Source organism: Harpia harpyja, chromosome 16, assembly GCF_026419915.1.
Source record: "Harpia harpyja isolate bHarHar1 chromosome 16, bHarHar1 primary haplotype, whole genome shotgun sequence".
NCBI classification, from domain to species: domain Eukaryota; kingdom Metazoa; phylum Chordata; class Aves; order Accipitriformes; family Accipitridae; genus Harpia; species Harpia harpyja.
Window position 1 is genome coordinate 12,518,655 of NC_068955.1, and position 24,069 is coordinate 12,542,723.

Consider the following 24,069-nt stretch of genomic DNA (forward strand, 5'->3'; position numbering starts at 1 on the left):
ATCCATGCCCCTTACTTGTAGCTGAAGCCGTGCGGACAAACACATGATTTCGACAGACAATTCAATATTTGCTATATATTTTTCCTTGCCATACACTTTGCCAAACTAATTAAAAAAAAAAAAAAATTAAAAGCTGGGAACAGTGTTACCACAGGGTGCCAAATTTGCAGCGAAAGCCCCATAGGCTCCTGTCACACAAAATTTTGACAAGCCTTGCCAAATGGTTTCTTCAGGATGCAAACTGCTTGCAAAGTGACTGGGCCCTTTGTGTTGCAGCTGAATGCTGCAGATGGGAAGGTTAGGAAAGGGTTTTTGCCAGGAAAGGGTAACTGCTGTTTTCAGCCCGTGAAGTTTTACACACACAAAAAAGAACATACTCTCCTGGTATAGGACGCTGCTTGGTACCCTCAACAGCTCTGCAGTCTTTCTTTTCTAATTGTGGAAGAGCACACCCAAAAGTAATGTCAAAATGTGTTACCAAAAACAAACAAAACCACCCCCGAAACAAACAAACAAACAAAAAACCAAACCAGAGACATTTACAGTACATTTCAAACACGAGGTCCAGCAAAAATAGGACAGATGTCTTCAGCTTATCAAATTTCCAAGCTGTACAAAGTTCAGTTACTTCATATATGAACAGGCCTTCCCAGGAAGAGTAAGATGACTCCCTGCAGATCTAAAATATCAGAAACCAGAGCAGAATACCAAGCAGACATATGGACAAATATGTACAAGCTATATTCACTCTTGGTTTTTTTCTATATGGAAAGCAGTTGAAGGCATGCTATGTGATGAAAGCAATTCTCATCTACAAGCAGTTCATCAGAAAGCTACAGAAAAGCCTACATAGTGCACTTCTTACATTACTGGGCATCAGTCTTAATACTACTTCTTTCCCAATAGGCTTTAAGTCCAACCATGCTCTGCACAGTAGTAGAGATAAGAGTTTCCGTTTATTTTATTTTGCAATTTCTACACAGTGAGCTGGGACATTTTGAGGCACGTGAAAGTAGATGGATAGAGCAAAACAGCGGAGATGGGAATTTTCTCCTTTACCTTACGCCTTCTGCAGATCTGTGGTCTCTGGAAAATTTCTAGTTGCTTCAGGAAATCTGGGACTGCAGTTTCTAGGTGAGAAAACTGTCAAGTGACAGCATTGCAAAAGTCCAAGAGAAACTAATTGCTCTGAAAAGAAGGTGATGGGAGTAGAGGATGCGCTTTAACAGTCAACTACTTCAATGCAGAGCAATATACTGGCCCAGCCACTGTCCCTCTCCACTACGATCTTCAGCATGTACAAGGCAGCATGCAGCGATCCACATGCCACCTTCTTTGCCTTCTGCCATGGAGTGCAGCTACAGAGTGCCACTTTCTGAACCACATAGGGGCCCTCCAGTTGGTTGAAGTCTTCCTCCTTCAGGAGTGCTCAACATAAATCTGAATGTCATTTACCACCCAAAACTTCATCAACTTTTTTTTTTTTTGCTACTTAGTGAGTTACAAAATAGAGTTACAGCTTACTATCTACTATCTCACCTATGCTGGTTTTAGGTGTTAACATAAATTAAATTTATCCAGTAACACGCTTCAAGGTAGTTTAGGTGCTTACCGGGAAAAAGAAAAATCCTAATACTCAGCTAGGTCAACTATAGTATAAAATATAAACGTGTATCCTTGACTTGCAGTCAGCTTGTCCTTGTTTCTGACAAGCTGTGAATGCAATAGACATACATACACATACAGAACAAATCACCAAGACACCAGCTGCATTAGCAAGCCATTTAAATGGCGTGCTCTTGGCAACAGAACACATGCATGAGAGAATGAGTTTATGCTGAGTAACTTCAACAGCAAGTAAAAGTGGAAATGCCCCACCTCATACACCATACAGTGAGGTTTCACGTGTACTGGGGCCAGCAGAATAGCACAAACTATGGCTTACTGGGAAAATCTAGGGTACCGACAGAACCTCTCAAACAGAGGAATCTTGCAGGAAAGGACTGTCAGGTTACAATAAAGTGAAATGAGCAAGAAATGTGAAATACAATCCACTGGATCAATTTGCTTCTATTCTAAAATATTTTCTTAGTGCATTTTTTTCATCTTGTAGAGGAGTATTAATGAAAAGAAGCTGTATTAGAGACCAGTCTCAAACTGGCCAGTATCTGAGCTGTGTCAGTGACTGGTTAAGTCACACAGCTCTTTCCCAAGTGAGCAGAATATACAAATGGGTCTGGCACATCTTCCAAAATGGAAACTGAAAATTTGTTTTCTAACGGAAGTTCTACAATAGACAACTAACATCCATTTCTACCGATAACATGTCAGTGCCATTTTAACTTGTGCCAGTCCAGAATGGACCACGACAGACCCCTTCAAAGCACAGTTCAGAACTGTGGGCAAACACGCATGATTTTTTCCCCCATCATATTCTAAATGGGCCTATTTAGATATTTGTAAATACAGCCTCAGAAGGAGTCTGCTTATGATAGCCAGCAAAAGTAAACTCCAAGCATAAAGAGAAAAAGTGGGGGAGGAAAAAAAAAAAAAGGCGGGGGGAGGGGGAGAGACTTAAAATGAGAGAATTTACACCTGTTTTAACCTAAAAAAACGTGGAATCCATTGCTAGGAGCATGGAGATTTCATTCTTTGCGCTAAGAATTAAAATGGGGTTGCATAATATATATGAATCAATGTATCTACAGATGTCACAATCCACTTCATGTAAAGAATATCTTCTGTTTGCAAGACCAAGTGAACCACCCGCTTTTCTTTATTTTTGCAAATAGAAGAGAACCACAAAAAGTAAGTATAGTAAGCAAAGAAAAACTGAGGGAATAAAAAGCTCTTACTGTGGCTTCCCTGATTTTCCTAAACTTTGATGCCAAACCAAACAGTATCGCTGGCTTTGCTACTTTACAGTGAAGCGAGACAGACTGAATAGACCACTTAAACCCATGCAATGCATTGCACAACTATGGTCCCAGCTATAAAAGGTGGCATCTGGAACATTCCCTGTTCTGCAGGCTGAAAGATAAGGGGGAACAGGACCTGTCTGATAGTCATCAAGCCCACTAATTAGCTACTGCCAAACACTGAAGTTAACATTTCTGGAGCTAGTAGACAGTCTTGCTTCCCCTCTTCCTGAGGGCAAAACCTTTAGAGAGCACAATCATCCTCAAAATTTATTTCTCTAAAAATGCTGCATACGCTACTCCCCCAAACAACACAAAAAATGAATCAACTTCACAGGCCATAACCAAGGGAAAAAAATTCTATATTCCTGTTCTTAGGTATTGGTACAGAAATGGACTGTTGTAACAGTATAGTCAAAACACAACTTCTGCAAACTGGCTTATAACACAGGAAGAAAATTTTTAATTATTGCTTTAAAGAGAAGAAACTTTTTGGAGGTCTTTACTCTCATATTCTGGTTTGAGAATTGTTTTTATGAACTGATTTCAATTAGCTAGTTATCCCCCTCATCTTACTTTGAAGCTAATTCAAATTCCCTAGAGAATTCCCTTTTCAAATTAAAATACTCAGAGCTAATTATTTAGCACCTTTAATTTTCAAACTGTTCTTCTGACATCTTTGTGGAAGATAAACAACTACTTCATACTAAGAACGTACCACAACCAGGTCAAGGGACCTATGGCGACCAGTCACCTGGAGCTTAACAAGACATTAAAGAGGAACATTTCTCTGGCTGACAAATCTAATGATCTAATGATAACAGAGCAGGAATTTTTTAATTTGCCTGATCTCAGGTCACATCTCATGTTGTCATCTAAACCCATGGGTTAATCATAACCTATGATAACAACTTTAGATTGAGGTTCAAAATCCAATTTTTCCTTCTTAGAAACACGAGCACAAGTGGCCAGTAACAAGATGCACTTCTTAAACAACTATTTTATTTAGAAACTAAGCATTGAAGGTGGTGGGGAACACAATAGGATCTTAAGCAACTGTTTGAGACTTCTTCACATCTGGCTGTATCCATATTCTCTATCCATATCCTCAGCTGTCTCAAATTAAATGGACACACTTATGCAAGTTAAGCCTGCTACTACATACAGGTCTTCAGTAACTCCATGAACACATCCACAACAAATGTATAAAATGGCTCTTAATCAGTATTCCTAGATTACACAAAAGCCATGTGCCCTTCTACATCACAATATTATCAAGCTCTATCAATTTGCTGAATTTCCTCTCAGTTGAATACTCAGTTGCTAATTATTCACTGAAACCTCCGAATCTCATGACCACATGCTCAGAAGCCCCAAAAAACCTTGCCCCAAACCTTCATTCTAACTCTTTCAGTTATTTAATTTATCACCTTCTGCTCTGAGTGAAACTACTTTGGGACTCGGTTCTCTGCAGCGATATCTTAGACTTGTTTCACTTCTGTGGCAGCACAATTATTCTTTTAGATTAAGATTTAATCATGGGATACTAATGCAAGAACAATAGGAAAAAAAGCATCTCCTTTAGGAGAATGTGTCTTGGAACATCTCAGGCCTCCCTGGTGCAATTGTCAATGTCCATGACTAGACCAGTGCAGATGCCTGCTTTGACCATATTTTAAATTTAAAGCAGTGAATCTCCAGACACACTCCACTGCCTTACTCCTGGGAGCACATCATAACAAATGAGTGGATAATTTGTCCAACTTTGTCTAGTGTTTGAGCAATAGATAGACAGGATGAATTTTTTGCATTTTTAAGAAAATTCTTCCCAAAGAAAGGGGGGGCATAAGGGAATCACACTGTGTTTTATCAGACATTCTTTCAACAATGAAGAAGTACTAAATATTGTCATGAAAGTTTATACAACATTGTGAAGAGGATTTCCTCCCCTCAAATTCAGAGGTAGAATGTCTACGTTGTTTTCAAAGCCGGTGATACATTAAAAATTACTTCTTGTCCATGCATCTGGACACCACATAATCATTAAGGTCCTGCAAATATGGCTCTCTAGGGCGCCCACATCCACCTTCTCCTGTACATGAACCTTGCATCAAGTCTTTTGCATGCAGCAATATTAGATACTAGTTCCAAGCACTACAGACATGTCAAAACATCTTTTAAAGAGGTTGTACCCGAGTGTCCCAATTTGTTGCAAAAGCCTCAGGTAAAACCTGAGATTTCAAGCAATTAAATTACACTTGTAACAATGTAGACATAACAAACATTTCTTGCAAAAGTTTTCTGAACCACATGAATGTGTTTCCTTTCTTCTCAAATATGTCTTGTTATGCTAAATAACATGTTAATATTAATGAAACAACAGACTCCTCAAAAAACAGATAAATGTATCCAAGACATAAAGTGGCACATGAGACCAGCACTTTTTTTTCTAAGAATGCACTGAAGTATGGCTCTATTACTCACCTCAATTTTATCTGTTTTTGCATCTCCCCAGTAAAGCTTGTCTTTTTCAAGATCCAGTGCCAAGCCATTAGGCCAACCTAGGGACGTATTCACCAGAACTCGCCTTTCTGAGCCGTCCAAATAAGCACATTCTATCTTCGGACTTTCACCCCAGTCTGTCCAATACATGTAGCTATGAAAAAAACACAGGGGAAACAGTCAATGCACGTAACATGCAAGACCAAAAACTGTCAAAATCTGTCCTGCTTTTGAAAGAACTTACTAACTTTCTGCTTCCCCAACTGCAGCAAACAAGCCAACTGGAACTGTAATCAGTGATGACAATGTAAGTTTCAGCATTAAATAAATTAAACTATTGAAAATGTGTAGTGGCCTAATTCTTTCATAGTTATGATAACACCGAAGACGCAGAGAAAACAAAATTCAACCAAACACACAATGTATATGTTCATTGAAGAACACTATATTTAGAAGTCACCTTTTATATACACAGTATTAAAGGGATGAAGCAAGGGAAAGCCAGTTATTTCCAGAACATTTGACAAATAATACACACATCATCTTGCAATTTGCAGATTTTCAGTTTCAGGAGACCATAAACTGGATCCAATCCTATCGCAGGGCTATCAATAAACACAAAACTTACCCCATTACAGGATTGAGCACTATTGCTCGAGGTTCATCTAGGTTTTCGGAGATAAGGATCTTTCTTGATGTCCCATTCAACCGGGTCACTTCAATGCGGTCTGTTCCAGTATCAGTCCAGTACAGGTTCCTCGCCACCCAATCCACAGCAATACCATCTGGATGGTTGATTTCTGTGGTTACCAGAGTCTGTGCTCCAGAGCCATCAAGGTAGGCTCGACGAATTGCCCGGACATCATCATCAGTCCAGTAGATGTAGCCTTCCACGGGATCGTAGTCTATGGCAATTGCATGTCTGATATTGTCTATCTGCAGAATAATGTCAGTGAAATCTGGCATGTCCAGGGAAATCCTCCTCAAGTCAGTCCTTCTAGCAAGCAGCAAGACTTCCTCAGCACCTGGAGAGAAAACCATTCATGGTATCATTTCCTTTGCTATTGATGTGAACACTTCAATACAGCACAGAAGGCTGTGAACTGCCACTGTCACTATAATAAGAAGATATTTCCTTAAAATAAGGACAAACTTTCACTGAAAATATAGACTTGTCTGAGCAGGGAGTTATTCCTAATCAGTTCTTCTCAACTAGCTGCTTGGGCTGGCACTCTTATTTCACAATGACAGCATCCTTCTCCCAGCTCCTAAACTAATAAGGAACACAGCAATCTCTATCCAGAATCTTAAAAAAATAAATAATTAATTTGGTGGGGGTACATCCAAGTATTTCATCACGTTACAGAATTCCTCAGCTCAGCCAAACTTCCCACTAGCTGTATCAGTGCATTAGATGTGGTTTTTGCACACAAGCCCTACATAATAAATGACAAGGGCTAACGGAAAACTTGAGTATTTGTAAACAAATTACATTAATTATTTGCTCCAGACAGCCCAACAAGAAAGCAAGTCGCAACTACAGCAAGTATTTCTCATCTGGCCAAATGTGATGCAAAACTAAATTCTAAGGCAATAGGGTTGTTGATCTTTTCTCTTCTCTATTCTTCCTTCCCACTGTGAAGTTTCACTGCTTGTGGAAAGGGTGTCAAACAACAACCTGGAGCACATTTCAAAGACAAATGGCATCGTCAGTGTCGTCTTTCTGGCAACTTCTTTTATAAGTACAAAAACAGGACACACAGTAAACCATCCAGCTGCTTAACACAGTTTCCCCACATTCACCCATGCATGCTTCAGCACAAAAAGAGCAATACAAGTATGTGCCTTTTTCCTACTCTGTTACTAAAGCGATGCCGTATAGTTTGAAAACTGACAAGGAGTTTTTATCATTTAGCAACACTCCAAAACTGGAAACCAGAACAAAAGTCACTTGTCACACTTCATCCAGACCAGCAAACAGCAGCAGGTGGTGGTAACTTCCAGTTCCCACCAACACCCCAAATTGAATCAATATGGCCAACACAGGACATATCTTTTGAGACCACTGAGAATAACAGAAATTCAAATCCTCATGAGAATATTCTTCTAGAAATAATTCACACCTAGGCATGCATATGGAGTTCTGGAGACTCAGAAGTTGAATCAATTGCACATCAAAACCAAATTCACATTCGCTTTGGGAGCTGGACGATGCTGGTATTTGCTTTTGGGTTTGGAAATCAGAGCTTCATCTCCAAATAATATCTCAGAAGCTCTGCGAAAAAAAACAGTGCTCAAGCTGCAAGTGTATAATAAAAGGCAAGGATCTAGAGAAGCAGTGTTGTAACATCACCAGAACAAGTTTGCTACACAGCACGAAGGACATAGTTTGATGTGCCCTTTGAACTACCTCAAGTTACCGCAGCTCCTGGATTAGGTGGTGCTGCCCTTCTCTTTGCCATGGGCTGCTTGTTCTCACTTCTGTATCACTCCTTCTCACATGCAAGCACAGCATGGCTGTGTGTTGCAAACCACACTAAAGAGCTGATCCAAACAAAAACTAACAGAAATAAAGCCATCAGCCTAAGTTAACAACCAGACTGGTTCACTGCACAACTCCACAAACACTTGTGCTGTCATGGGGAGGGACTCCAGCAAGAATGCTTCTTCCAGTCAGTGTTAGCTGACAAGGTTTGATAACTACAGCATCAGTTGCATGAACAAACTTTGAAGGAAGGCTTGGGTAGAAGGAAAGCAACAATAATTCAGAGCTCAAAAACCACGTGGAGAAAAGGGAGGAGGGAAAGCCCATATATTCTTGACAGCAAAGCAAGAGCTATGTTTACCATCAAATTTCCTTAATACAGATTCTTCTAACTTCACAGGTTGCAAAATAAAAAGAGGTTTGCAGGAAGAGTGTTTCTTACGCTTGAAACTTCTGCTCGCTTCTCTAGACACAGCAAAACTAGTAACCTGTTGCCCAAGTTGAGAAGGGAATAGCCCCAGCTGATCAGACAACTTACAATGCTTCCTTCCTCCATTGCCCCCTTAAGTAAGCATGGCAACAGGTTTTCATTTTTTCAAGTTTTCTTTCTGTTAAGGGAATAACATGCATCAGCAATCCTTAGAAGGCACTGCTAACAAAAGTATTCATTTTCAAAAGCTTTATAAATCTCCAGGATTTTAGCACCTTTACTAAATAAAAATAATGGGATACCTAAAACAGTATTTGATATTTTATATTATGCTTAGAAATGTTAGTTTACTTCCTGAACAGTGAATAAAAATCAATCAAGTGTTTTCTTAAAAAAGACCATGGTGGACAGAAGTCCAATATATAGCTTATACCTCCTCTTCTACCATGCTTCTTTGCTAGATGTATATTCCAACATATCACCTCTGAAAGATTAACTACATATAATGGCAAACAGCATGAACAAAAGGTGACACTGTCAACTACTTCACTGTAACTACTTCACAGTACATCAAAGCGAGACAGTTCCCACACAGCTATTTTAAAAAGCTATCTGGGAACAAAAGCAGTCCATAGTCTGTGATGCTGTTCCCGCTCTCTACATAAAGGATTACCCCAGGAACAGTAGTCTTGGGGCTATGCTGACATCTCTGGATTAGAAAACAGGTCAAAACCAAAACAATATGGAGAGAATCAACTTTAAGCAGAAAGGGAGGATTTTCAAAATAGTAAAAGGCCTGTATTCAAACCTGATCTATGCAGTGTTAAATATGGTATTTTTATGGACACTGTTCAAATAGAAAGGCTTTTAGATCTCTTTTGTTTCATTAACTTATTTGTGTTGACATTTTGTTAGAAGTACTTAACCGGTATCAAGTCCCATGTTGCGAAGTATTAAGCATACTTTTTTTTTTCCCTGACATTACCATCTCCAAAGAACTTACAGTGTCACCAGACACTGGTTTGTCCAGAGCATGTTAGCTTGACAACAGCAGAAATGAAAAGGCACCCAGGTCATATTATATATGGATCAATATTACCTCCATATTACCTCCAACAGTACAAATTGTGCACCACCTTTAGTCTCTTTACAGGTAAAATTTCCAAAAGGTCCTATTTCTTAATACATTTAAACACACTGAAAACATTTGATTTTCTAATACAAATGAAAATTACAGCTTAATAGCCAAAGGGAGGGCGGGGGGGGGGGGGGGGATCACTGTTAGAGAGAGCATCTGCAAACCAGGACACTGATCTGCAACTGCAGAGGTCAGGGAGCAAGCTACAACAGCATAGCAACTACAGCAGAAACAAATACCTCATGTAACAAAGTTTTGTCTTGCTTCTGTGTTTCTGAAATATTTCACTTGTGGGAGTCAAAATAAAACCTCCTGTTTAGTGCAAGTTAAGTAAAAATTCAGGCCTCAAAACTCAACATGGAAAGGGGGATGTATCAGGTCATCCAAGTGCTCTACAAACACAGAAGATTTTTAAATTATATATTAATTTTAAATTATTTTAGCTCAACTGTCAAAAAGCGAGCAGCACTGCAGCTGTTCATCCACCCCACAGCGCTCAATTTCATATCCACCTTAACTTCTGAACTTCTACTATATTAATGTGTCTGCAATCATAATCTTAATATTAAAGTACAAGTAGTGTGAAGCAGAAGAGCATCAAACACATGCCTAGCAACTGATAACACAGCAATTACCAATATTACATGTATTTCTAAGATAACCAACATTACAAGCATTACAAGCATCATTGCATGGGAACAGACAGATAAGAATCAAATGCATGTGTTTTGCTTATTCACACAACTGATTGCAGCTTCACCTTGGTTCACTGTGAACAAGACCAGAGTTGAACGTACCAGAGGAAGGAACTGGCAGTCTAACACCCAGATTATGCCTAAAGGTGCTGGCTAGACAACAGGCTGAAAGACACTGTTAATACTCCCCTAAAATTCACAAGTAATACCAAAACAGTCTTCAGTTCTTCACAGCAGCAATAATTGGACTCAATTTTATCTCATCCAGCTCTGTCATATACTCACCGCTGCAAATGATCACACATTCATATGCATACAAAATAATATTTGATCAGGAACAGGACAGCCAGGACCCCTTGAATTACATAATGACTACAACCTTCTTGCAAAGGGAAGAAAACAATCCTGTTTCTGACATATTCAGCTGCTCTGGCTTTTTCTGCAGGCAAACACTACTGTAGAAATATTCTCAACCTCAGTTCTGTCCCACGGACATACACAGCTAAAAACGAACAAGGAGAAGAAAACTTTTCTCTGCTGACCTAGCAGACCAGAAAAAAAAAATCTTCAGTTGACAACTGGGACAGTTTATTGGTAGTTGAACTGAATACTCCTTGGGAAATTCTTCTAATTTCTAACACACTTCTAACTGAGACTTAAGAAATAATAAGGGGAATGAGCTACTTGGCCAATTTGAAGTTCTGGCTGCTTGGCAATTTCTACTGTAGAGATGCCTAAAATTAAATTATTACACAACAAGAATCTTGACAGACACGCATTTACATCCTTGGACATTTTAAAAAACACATGAACAGAGAAAATGTTATCAGAGCATATCTCACTACGATCCGCCCCCTCCTTGAAAGTTGGTAAAAGATCGTTATCATGGGTAATTTTTGATAGGTGCAAAAATCCTGGCTTTTATTACAATGCAGTTTAAAATCACAGTGTTGGTTATAACCGTATTTGACTCTATTCACAGATTTCTGTTACAGAAAAAAAGAGTTGGCAGTAGGCTCTGAGCACCTCACTAAGAGATGAGAACCTGACATTGGTTCTCTCTAAAAACCTGGACAAACACGCTTGTCTGGCTCATTAGTTTTATCTGTATCATGGAGGTATTTTGATTATTAATGTCGGTAGGAATGTTTTCAGGGCTACAGAAGTGTTATGCTGTGACTTGCCTAGTGTTATCCTAGATACCCTAGAACCTGCCTAATAAATTACAGCTAGCTATTTACCTAGTGCTAAAGTGCTACAGCATTCATTTAATTAAATTCATCTTCAAAAACCTCCCTCACCGCAGTCACTTTTGTAACCACATGATTAAGAGATTCCCAGCAGAATTGCTAACTGTTATAACATGGTCATATATAACACCATACAATAAACAAAAGCCTTTTTTGGGGGGAGCGGGGAATGCAAGCTATACCAACATCACAACTGCAGCAACCAAACACTTCAGCAGAAGTTTATGTAAAGTCCTCTGTGCAAATCATAGATCACAAAAACAGAAGGAATTATGTCACTCTAAAGTTTCCATTTAGAAAGCATTTTGAAAGACCCAAGTTCAAATTGTTGTTTTATTTTTCCAACTGGTTTAAACTTTGAACTTTTTTTTTTTTTCTCTAGTCTTTTTTTATTCAGCAAAAGCTTTCTGCAGACCTTCCACAGAACTTTTCACTAGGTCTGATATCCGTAAAAGCCAATGAACTGTTCTGGTTAACATGCACAACAGTATCTGAATTTAAAAAACAAACAGAACAGAAAACAAAATAATACCATTCAAGGCAGTCATTCTCACTCCCTGAAGACTATATTCTCCTTTTGCAATCAAGAAATCCTATAGAAACAGGTTAAGAGACTTTTTTTTTTTTTGCTTGTACATGTGATGCTTTCCTCCCATACCCACTGATCAATTATTTTTAATATCCATGCTAGGTACAGTGTTTGCTTTGATTTGGTTGGTTTGTGCTCTTGTTATTAAAACTCATGCTTCGTGCTAGAAATGGCAACTGTATTCTATTTGCAAAATTAACTGCAATCAGAGCTGACAGCAGCGAAGCAGGCCATCTCACCAGCTTGACAAGAGAGCCTTTTTTATTCTTCCCTTGGCACACTTCACATTTGACAAGTGACAAGACATCTATAATACAGTAACAAATGCTCCAATTTATTCACCCAACCTAAACAAATGTAGACTGTAGTGGCTGCCTCTGCTAATCTATGCCAGAAAACACCATGCTATTCCTTTCCCATTTGTCTCTCTGCTAATTAGGTTAGAACAATGCTCCATTGTGGGACTCTTCCCCCAGTTTTATGTACGTCCATGTGCATGCATCTGCACGTATAGACTCAGTCTATTTACAGGCAACTTTGGAAATCTCTGTATTTGTGGGGAAAAAAATCAGATAAACTCTAACAACCAGAAAGCTTTTAGCTTTTCTCTGAAGAACAAAATGGTAAGCGCATTTTAAAAAGTGCATTAGAAGTACTTTGACTGCAGGCAACTTTTTTACAAGCTGTTTGAGTACAGCTACCTCAGCACTCTTGATAAACTAAGAAGATTTATCAGACAAGCAAGGGATTTTGCTAGTTGCTGTAATACAGTGAATTACCTGGCAAAGTTTCAGTGTATGGCAAAAAGTAGTGGGGGGGCGCAGAACATAGGGGTGGGAGAAAACTTCATTATTCTGCATGGAGTGTATGAAAATAGGTATCGTTCCCATGCTGTTTAATAAGCTTGCCAATATTCAAAACAATTACAACATTAGCATTGGCTGCTCTTCACACCACAGGAATAATGATGTAATGAAACTCACTATGAGAGGTTTAAATCAACAACACCATGTAAAATCCCATTCCTGCTATTCAACTTCCACAGAAAATAAAAATATTTAAGGAGTTGAAACAAACTTTGGTAATACCTAGAAACAAATGGAAATTCTTTTTATATATTCTCCTTGGGTACATTAACAGGGCTCGTTGCAACATGAACAGCACTACACATCCAAGTTCAGGTCTTTATTTATCTTCCAGTCTGAGAGGAAGAGAACACTGCTTCATACTGTGTGATGGCGGTGGGCTGGGAAAAACTGGTGATGTAGTCTCCTACTTGACACTGCGGACTGGGGAGAGCGTGCAACGCACATCAGATTTCCCGATTTAAAACCAAGAGTTGCGTGCAGTGGGAATATGTAACCAACAAAATAGAAACAGGAAAGGTTTCTTTGAAAGAATGTTTTGAGTGCCCAAATTCAGACAGGACTTGATTTAATTGAAAGGTAAGTAGGCATAAGGAAATCTAACACTTGTGACAAAGAAAGGAAATACCAGAGCACTCACGTAACTCATAAATTACATCATATCTGTCTGCATGTTACAGTGAAAAGCTATTGTCTACTGTTTCTTCCATTATCGCAGTAGCAGACTTCTAACAGTTACTTTGCCTGAACCAGAAAAAAAACCCCTACAGTTCAGGGTTTTGACACATTTATACAGCCACTAAAAAACCCCCACAAACAGAACATTAATTAAACTGTACAGCTGAAAAAATCATTAGCACGAAACAGCTGACTAAGACAAAAGTAATGTTTCTTCCAGACAAAGCCATTACAAGACAGAAGTCACAGTTACCCTACTCTAATTTAGGACTGAGCTTCTGTGAGAGACCTCAAGTTTGTACATACCCAGTGCTACACTTGCAAGCACAAAGCTTTGTAAAGTTACTACTAGCAGAGGAGTAGATAACTCTTACGAAGACTTACTCAAAATAGCATAACAGCCATAACTGCATTGGTAGTAACCAGAATCAAAGGTAAGAACAATTGTCTGGCTACCGCTGTACCGAGCAAAGAATCTGCCTTTATACAGAGGTTTCATCCAAAGACCTCAAAGCACTTGAACAACTAAGCCTCACGTCCCCACCCTGAGGTCTGTCTATACTGTATGTGCTTTAAATAAAGAGAACAGAAAGTTGGAAATGTTAAGTGGTAAATCTGAATGTTAGCTTACAGACACCATAGTCCCAGCTTCTACTTTTTATTAACAAAAAAATTTAACATCCCTTTGCACAGAACTCTTAATAACAGTTCATTGCAAGCCATAGGAAAAAGGATGGGCCAAGAAAAAGTCTGTCAGAAATCCCCACTGCTAGAAAAAGGGTACAGTCTTTGGATTCTGGTATTTCCCTGCAAAGCACGGTTTTAAAGTTTAAATGCACCTATTCTCTGCTGGAGATACACAACCCCACTGGCTCAGAGCAAGGAACCACTGAATTTAGAGGTGACAGCCATTTAACCACCTAGTTTCTGCTAAACAGAGTTTTGGCAGTGACACCTTCAAATACACACAGATGATGATCAAAAATTCACTATAACCCAACAAGATAAATAAATAACATTAAAAAAAAATACTGAAATACACTTACAATAGTTTTTCTACCATCCCGCTTCTGTTGAGTTCTAATTGCAGACATTTCTCACTCACCAAGAGACCTTGAACATACTAGTTCCTCTGCGCTGCTGTCCTCCTTTACACAAACAGAAATAAATACTTTACATCCCACAGGCCCTCTCTGAGGCTCATAGCTGTATAATGCTTTGAAGTTTAAGAGTTATTCATTATGTTCTAAGTATGATGGAGCCACAGAAAATTCAATTCCAAGCTAACACAATCATCTGTCAAAGGGTAAACATCATGGAAAAAAGTTATAAACAGCTATAAATTAGGGCTTGCAAATCTAGGGAGCATCTCAACCTCACTGTTACTTCATAGATGCAGTAAAATAGAGCTTGGCCACCCAATTTTTGAAGAGGCAGTCAAGCTACAGCAGCTTAACAAGTTATCACTGGGTCTTGGTAGCTTTCCATGTGTATGTACCTAGCCCATGGTGAACACAAGATAACAAAGTTTACACATAAACCTTTTCAGTGCAGATGCAGGGTGTGGTTCTCCAGCAGCGTAAAACCAGAATCAATCCAGAGGCTCAATAGTGCTGAAAAAGGAGAGTGTTGCTTTTTACTTTATACACACACACACACACAAAGAAAACCCCCATAACCACACACAAAATGAGGTGGTTACCATCTCTAACTAGGCAGTGTTTTAGAGTCCTGGAAAGTAGTCATCAATCTGAAACATGCACCAAAGCCCAAAAAGAGAGTTTCATTCACTAGCCAGCAAAACCACTGACAACAGAGCTAGAAGATGATACGGCAGACCTTCCAGAATGCTCCTCACTCCCTCCAGGTTTCTTCCTTACAGCATGTTTCTAATGGCTTTTATCCAATGAAATTATAAAGAAGGCCATTTCCATATGAGGCTATTTCATTTTGTTGCTACACAAAGTACTCCCCATTTAGGAGGATAAAAGCTGCTATGAACAGAAAGTAATACAATCTTTTCATACAGATCAAATAAAATCATAAACATAACGTACTAACAGAAGCAAGGGGAAAACATATTCAAAACAAACAAGATCTACACATGAATGAAAGAAAAAAAAACACTCGTGAGGTTTTTATGAAATGGAGTAGAAATAAAAGAGGTAACCTCTAGATTTCCTAGACTGTCAGGTACCCATTGCTGGACAGTTTCTACAACCCCTTCCAGTGTATTGCAAAGGTATCTCAGTGAAATATAGTTCCACATAATACTATTTCTTACTGAGTAAATAACATCCTAGCCCATTTTTTTAGTGCTAAAGACTCAATAGGATGTGTTTGGAGTATGTAATGTAACACAGGTCCAGATGCAGCAAGTGAAATGCTATTTCCTCATTCAACCCACTGCATCTCATTTTCATAGCCTGGAATCTGGATAATTTTCCAGCTTGCAGGAACCACCGTAGACTACTTGTACATTTGATATCCAAACTTTCCCTCTCATCTGGTGCAAAACACCCAAAGGTCCTTTCAGTAGATCATCTGCTGGCTGAAGAGAAGACACTGCTATGATCAGTGAACTAATGTGGCTGCAGGCATTAAGGGACATGCCAACTACACAAATCCCTCCTTCAGAGAAGGATCACAGTAATCTTTAAGAAGCCCATCTCAGCCTAACAAAGGAAAAACATGAGATCGACAATTTCTTGATAAGCAAAAGAAGCATGATACACCTTGGGGAGTGCAGTAGGGAGAGGGGGAATGAGGAAGAACTTCTGGATAACATCTCCTTATGGCAGTCGGGCACAGAACAGAAGACACGTATGAAGTCAAAGCATCTCGCAAACCAAAGATCGTGGTTTTCCACAGTGCATTTCAATCACAGAGTGAGCAAGGGGGAGAGACAGGCATGCAGGCAGCTGTTAAGGTTCTAGGAAATAAGGGAAAACAGATTTTTCCTTTTGTTTACTTACCTCATGACAAACAGATTAGGACATGAGTGCTCATTCCCAATACAGCCCCAAATCAATGCCAGAATATAATCAGAGTTTATCTACTAATATACAAGATCTCTCTTCCAGCATCTTCCAAGTGCTATAAGACTCCTGACAGTTATTTTAGGTTATTCACACAACGCTAGCAGAAGCTTTCTCAGGTACTTGGAAGAGCTGATTTACTGCAATTATCCCAAATAACAAACGTCTCCCTAACCCTTCCCTTTCACAAAGAGGCTGTTCATCTCTAACTAGTAGTTGATCTATGTAATCAGAAAGTCTGGATTAGCCCATGCTGTCTGTATTGGTTTTCTGTGGCAAGGTTTTGGTAGCGGGGGGGGTTACAGGGGTGGCTTCTGTAAGAAGCTGCTGGAAGCTTCCCCTGTGTTCGAGAGAGCCCATACCAGCCGGCTCTAAGACGGACCCGCCGCCGGCCAAGGCCGAGCCAATCAGCGATAGTGGTAACACCTCTGTGATAACATTTTTAAGAAGGAAAAAAAGTTGGGACGGCGGTATTCGGCAGCCGGAGAGAGGAGTGAGAACATATAAGAGAAACAACCCTGCGGACACCAAGGTCAGTGAAGAAGGAGGAGGAGGAGGTGCTCCAGGCACCGGAGCAGAGATTCCCCTGCAGCCCGTGGTGAAGACCATGGTGAGGCAGGCTGTCCCCCTGCAGTCCATGGAGGTCCACGGTGGAGCAGATATCCACCTGCAGCCCGGGGAGGACCCCACGCCGGAGCAGGTGGGTTCCCGAAGGAGGCTGTGACCCTGTGGGAACCCCGCGCTGGAGCAGGCTCCTGGCAGGACCTGCGGATCTGTGGAGAGAGGAGCCCACGGAGCAGGTTTTCTGGCAGGACTTGTGACCCCGTGGGGGGCCCACGCTGGAGCAGTCTGTGCCTGAAGGACTGCACACCGTGGAAAGGACCCATGCTGGAGCAGTTCGTGAAGAACTGCAGCCCGTGGGAAGGACCCACGTTGGAGAAGTTCGTGGAGGACTGTCTCCCGTGGGTGGGACCCCACGCTGGAGCAGGGGAAGAGTGTGATGAGTCCTCCCCCTGAGGAGGATGAAGCGGCAGAAAATAACGTGTGATGAACTGACCGTAAACCCCATTCCACGTCCCCCTGTACCGCTGGGGGGTTGGTAGAGAATCTGGGAGTGAAGTTGTGCCCGGGAAGAAGGGAGGGGTGGAGGGAAGGTGTTCTGAGATTTGGTTTTATTTCTCATTACCCTACTCCGGTTGATTTGTAATAAATCAAGTTAATTTTCCCCAAACTGAGTCTGTTTTGCCCGTGATGGTAATTGGTGAGTATCTCTCCTATCCTTATCTCGACCCACAAGCTCTTTGTTATATTTTCTCTCCCCTGTCCAGCTGAGAAGGAGGGGGAGTGATAGAACGGCTCTGGTGGGCACCTGGCGTCCAGCCAGGGTTAACCCATCACACTGTCTCTCTTTACTAATCAGGAAGATATGTTAGCAAAGGGACCTTCTTCTCTCGTGGCTAAATCGCATGAGAATAAATACTTTATAATGGAGGTATTTGTCTGCCTGCTTGTCTTGCTTGGAGGCTTAGTTGCTCAAATAACCTGACAATTGCTCAGCCAAGGAACTGCAGACACAAAACTTTTGAAACATATGATGTGCACCAAGAAACACAAGGGAGATGAGAAGGGAGTGCCTTAACATTTCTTCCTTCATTACTCCTCTATCTCCTGCACAAAAAAAACAGTCTCAGCCCTGCAGTATTAACCAGCAGGTTCCAAAACCACTGCTTTCTGTTTTGCATTGTGAAGAATGGCAAGGAGAAATTCGACACTGGGAATGTTACCCAACCCTGATCAACTGCCTCACCAACAGGATCAAGGATAAATAAGGAAAGGTGACTCTTCAAATGGCTGAAGGTAGCATCTTCTTCTCCAATTACAATTTTTTTTTTCTGGTTTTCTCTTGAGAAAACAGAATTTCCTGGTTCATTTGAGAAACTATAGCTGTCATACTTCCCCAGCAGAAACCTAGAGCTCCTACCACCATGTGAGACTGACTCAACAGCCAAAGCTCTCCCACTCTGAAGCAAGTAACAGTTGCCTTCAACTGGAGAAATGTGTCTCTGATCAGTTGAGGTCAACATGCCATATGTCACAAATGACCACTTACGTTCTGACATATCAGGGACAAGATTACGCTAAAGCAGCTGGCTAGACTGAGATACCTTAAAGGAACCAGATTTCTAGAAAGTACTCATCACCCATTTGAGAGGGAGGAACTCTCCTTCTTACTGCTTTAAAACAACCTACCTCCTTCCATTGATTAACTAAAAGAAGGTTCTGAAAATGAGTAACTTTTTTAGTTTGACTCATGTTTAAAGCTAGAGATATGGCAGTAGCTCTTATGCTGGCTTTAAGGAATGTTCACAATGACATACAGTAAGAGTTTAATTTCCACATTTCAAGTAGCGTAAACCCTCTCTTTTGTAAGTGTAGATTTGCCAGGGTAAAGAAGGCGCCAACACAATTGACAATTCAGGTACCTGTTTCAATGTGAAACCTGCCAGCTATGTCAGCAGGCCATTCATGGGTAACCTGTGACATACAGAACTAAAAGTTCCTGCAACTGAGCATTTATAGCACACACCAAGTGTGTGTATATATATATATTTTTTTTTTTTTAAAAAACATTCATACCCTAACTTGTATGCCAATTTACCCCAACACAATAAAGCTGATCGTCCTTTGTTCCAGATGATGTAAAGAATTTAAAACATAAAATAACAACAACAAACACTTTAGGGTTATTAAAGGGCACCAAAAAATATCCAGAGAGGATCTTGGATGCAATCCTTGGTCCCAGGGAAACTTATGGGAACTTTCCTGTGATCTCAGTAGGGCCAGTTTTCACTACCATCATGAAATGGACAAATCATTTTTCAGTGTACTTTATTCAACTTATCAACTCACCTCGAGATTACCTCTAGCTTAAGAATGAGAAATTTAAACTTGAAAGGGTTTTTTAAAAATCTCACGTTTATGTATAAATATATATAAAAGCACCTGAGAAGAAGAAACCAGAAAGAAGCAAAAGTCATAGAAAAAAAAAAAAGATGTGTTAACAACCAAAATAGCATCATCTATCCATGTAGAGGACCAAGCAGGCACTTGCCATTGTACCAGAGGATTTTCTGTATCTGTATTCAGCTGCAGTATCTAATAGGTCCTGCTCTTTACAGGGATGCAAATAACCAAATTTCCTTTATTTCTGCTCTATACTTCCCCTCTATCAAATCTTAAAGCAAGTCACTAGGTAGGAGTAAATGTAATCCTGGACATTGATCCTTAACATATTAACCAGCTGAACTTTTTTACACAGCATTTAGGAAAAGATCCCTGATAGAAGTAATCTACTATCAAGCATTGTAAGTACAGCAACAAGCTCACAAAGCCGTCTACAGTATATAGGCATTTACTTTTTCCTAGTTCAGTAATAATAACAAGGTAAGCAGAAGCTAAGGTACCATTACTATATTGTTGCTTTTGCAGCCAAATTTCTTGTCTTCAGTTACTGCAGAAAACCATTTATGTTTTTATAGCCCTTGCTGGAGATGGTTGTGCTCAGTCTCCTTAGAATCATAGAATATCTCAGGTTGGAAGGGACCCATAAGGATCATCGAGTCCAAATCCCTGTTCCTTGCAGGACTACCTAAAACTAAACCATGTGACTAAGAGCGTTGTCCAGACGCTCCTTGACTTAGATCTATACTGAGCAATGCTCAGCGTATTAAAGGAACATACTTTACTCGGCACTGCCCTGAGATCCAGGCATCGCTCCTTTGTGCACCAAGAGCATTTCTCTGAGAGTATGGCAAACTTGGAGGTCATGCACAGAGAAGGGATATCTCATATAGATGGACATCAAGCTTTTACTGGTGTTAAAGATCAGAGCCTGGATTTAGCACTAGAAGATAGGAGTAGTCTAGCTATGATGAAAGCCACTAAATGCTTCCCCCTGCCAAATACTTGCTTAGGTTGCACTTGATGTCACATTTGTCATCCATTGTTTGCATGGCATGCAAATACACCAATACCTCAACCACCCATATGCCTTCTTACCAACAGGTCTCTCATCTCGCTTTGAAGTACAAGAAAGGGAACAGACTAATCATCTTTTCAACACAAATGGAAAGAAAATAAATCAGTGCAAAATTAAATCTCCAAGAGGTTTCAGTGTAAACAATGCCTACAGAAACGCACAGAAAGGATTGGGGTTTTCTTGTGGAAGCAAGCACAAAAAGATTCCTCTTAAGGGAGACTTAAATTTGGTTGGAGAGGAATTTAGATATAACAAGTGTGTATAACACTTAGGAATGTTTGATTTATTAAAAGTACATATGCCACAGGTTGCACAGGAAACACAGAAATCACCCAGCACAGAATGAGCAGATAAAATATCGTCAGGGAACTTCCATCATATTAGAGAGTATAAAAATACATCAGGGAAAATTAACAGGAAGACTTTACAGAAATGAATAGCTTCCCCTCCAAACTCCAGAGAAGATAAAGAAAACACAGCTAGTGTTTGCACAATTGTTATGGGTTAACGCCGGTGGGCAGCTCAGCCCCACCTAGCTGCCCACTGGCACCCTGCAGTGGGGTGGGGAGAGAATGGGAAGGGTAAAAGTGAGAAAACTCATGGGTTGAGATAAAGACACTTTAATAGGTAAAGCTAAAGCCGTGCGCACAAGCAAAGAAACATAAGGAATTCATTCACCGCTTCCCATGGGCAGGCAGATGTTCAGCTGATTCCAGGAAAGCAGGGCTCTGTCACACCTAACAGTGACTTGGGAAGACAAATGCCATCACTCTGAACATCCCCCCTTCCTCCTTCTTTACCCCAGCTTTTACTGCTGAGCATGACGCTGTATGGTATGGAATATCCCTTTAGTCAGTTGGGGTCAGCTGTCCCGGCTGTGTCCCCTCCCGACTTCTGGTGCACCCCCAGCCTGCTCACTGGCAGGGCAGGGTGAGAAACAGAGAAGCCTTGACACTGTGCAAGCACTGTGCAGCACTAGCTAAAAAATCCCTGTGTTATCCACACTGTTTTGGTCACAAATCCAAAACAGAGCACCATACAAACTGCTATGAAGAAAATTAACTCCATCCCAGCCAAAACCAGTGCAGCAATTTTAGTTAAATGGATCAAAACCTAATGATGCCTAGGCCATGTGAAACTGCTGCAATGAAGCTGCGTTAACAACTAGAGTAATATTCTGTAGCTTTTACTGAAATATTTTATCCACATCGTCATGGTTTAATCCCAGTTGGCAACTAAGCACCATGCAGCCACTCGCTCATTCCCCCCACCCAGTGGGATGGGGAGAGAATCAAAAAAAAGTGGAACTCATGGGTTCAGATAAAGACAGTTTAATAGGACAGAAAGGAAGAAAATTTAATAATAATAATAAACAATAATAATAATAAAAATAATTAGAATATACAAAACAAGTGATGCACAATGCAATTGCTCACTACTCACTGACCGATGCCCAGTTAGTTCCCGAGCAGCGATCCGCCCCTCCTGGCCAACTCCCCCCAGTTTATATACTGGGCATGATGTCACATGGTATGGAGTACCCTGTTGGCCAGTTTGGGTCAGCTGCCCTGGCTGTGTCCCCTCACAACTTCTTGTGCCCCTCCAGCCTTCTTGCTGGCAGGGCATGAGAAGCTGAAAAATCCTTGACTTTAGACTAAACACTACTTAGCAACAACTGAAAACATCAGTGTGTTACCAACCCTATTCTCCTACTAAATCCAAAATGTCACACTATACCAGCTACTAGAAAGAAAATTAACTCTATCCCAGCTGAAACCAGGACAATATACTGCAGCAAAACATTACACATTTAACGCGAAACAAAAATAAAACTGGAAAATAGTTTTTTAAACCTTGGGGTACACAGCTTCCAGAAGCTGCATGGATCTGGACTAATTCTGACATTGTATGGCTCTGAATGCTCTAGCTGAAGTTAAAAAATATACAATAAAAAAGAACATTGGCTGAAGTCCTAGTTTATCCTACTTATTACAGCTCCATAGCCATAGAGCCAAGCCAGTAAAAAATTGGGAGGGCAAGGTCAGGAGTAGTTGAGCTTTCACTCAAAATGTTTTGTGGTATCAGGCATGGATGACCAGTTCGAAAATTCTGTCAAATTAATTTTAGTTCATATACAATTGACTTACTTGGTACCATGATATCAGAAAAGGATGTGCAATGAGAGTAAGATCCTTTGGGAATACAACATTAACAGGCAGAGGGCATTTAGGAAGACAGAGTGACCACTTACAGGGAAATATATCGACTTCTAAGAAAAAAGATGAGGCTTTTGACATTCTTTTAGAAGCCCTGCAGCAATAGCTGTATGCCAGCAACACTGCATACAGCAGAAAGAAATTATATCTTTTCCAGAAACATAAGAGAAACAGGCTACTGAATGCTGTTTACAGAAACTGGCTCAATCTTGGAAGGATGCATACAGATAGCTGTTGTACAAGAGACTGGGATCAGGGTTTAAACACAATTTGCTGACAAGATACACAACAAACCTCTAGACTTGCGTGAATGTGATTAAACTGAACCACACGGTCAAGTCAAAGAGGAAAGGAAAAAGCAGGGGGAGTCATCCAACATTTTGAGACAGTACCTCCACCTAGCAGAGCAAAGCAAACCCGCTCCATGAAAGTGGAACAGGATGGAAAGATTCTGGCTCCATTTTGCCTGGAAATATTCACACTAAGTGGTGCAAATTATACCAAAGGTGCACCAGAGCTGTAGTCAGAAATGGATAAATTCATGTCATTCACTGCGTACCAAAGAAAGCAAGAATGAGAAGCACGAGGAAGGTGAAGCTGCTCAAAGGAGATGGCATGCAGCTATCACCTGAAGACTCTGCCCTGCAAGGTAAGAAAGATTCAAATGGTTTACTGTTGGAGACATGACACTAGCCACTAATATATCTGTCTTTCTCACAACACTTGAAACTACTACTAGCCCAATAACAGAACTCACTAAATCCTAGGAAGGGAAACTCAGGACAGAAGGAGAAGGAACAGCTGCCTGAAAGAAGCCCTCACAGACAAACAAAAGACTCATGAATCAAAGTAATTCTGTTCATAAAATGATAAATGTGATCCTTAAAGAAAGAAAGAAAGAAAAGCCTCAGGATAGCCCTAAGTCAGCAAGATGACTGAAAGGAGGTCCCCAAGCTTTTAAAATTTCCACATTTCTGCTCTGCTTGCTAAACTGGCCTATTTGCTTGTCCATCGCTGATCATATCAAACTTTGCTTCTCTCAAAATATGCACAGAACACACATAATTTTTACTTTGGTCTTAAGACTTTGATTATTTGCATCAGAAAGCATCTAAAGCAAGAAACTGAAGATTAACTAAAGCAGGCTTACAATTTTATGACTGCATGAATAAAGAGCTAATTGGGAAGAATTATACATCCCTTTTAAATGACTGCAACCAAACCT

General features: G+C 40.3%; 1 protein-coding gene across 3 annotated transcripts in view; it reads right to left on the minus strand.

The window, feature by feature from the left end:
- LRP5 (LDL receptor related protein 5) overlaps positions 1–24,069 on the minus strand; it is a 169,193-nt gene that overhangs the window by 81,392 nt on the left and 63,732 nt on the right. For all 3 annotated transcript variants that reach the window (XM_052810384.1, XM_052810383.1, XM_052810385.1), the window contains 2 exons: positions 6,049–6,445; positions 5,403–5,574 (listed from right to left, as the gene is read on the minus strand). In XM_052810384.1, the coding sequence (XP_052666344.1) occupies positions 5,403–5,574; positions 6,049–6,445 (569 nt within the window). The remainder of the gene's footprint in view (positions 1–5,402; positions 5,575–6,048; positions 6,446–24,069) is intronic.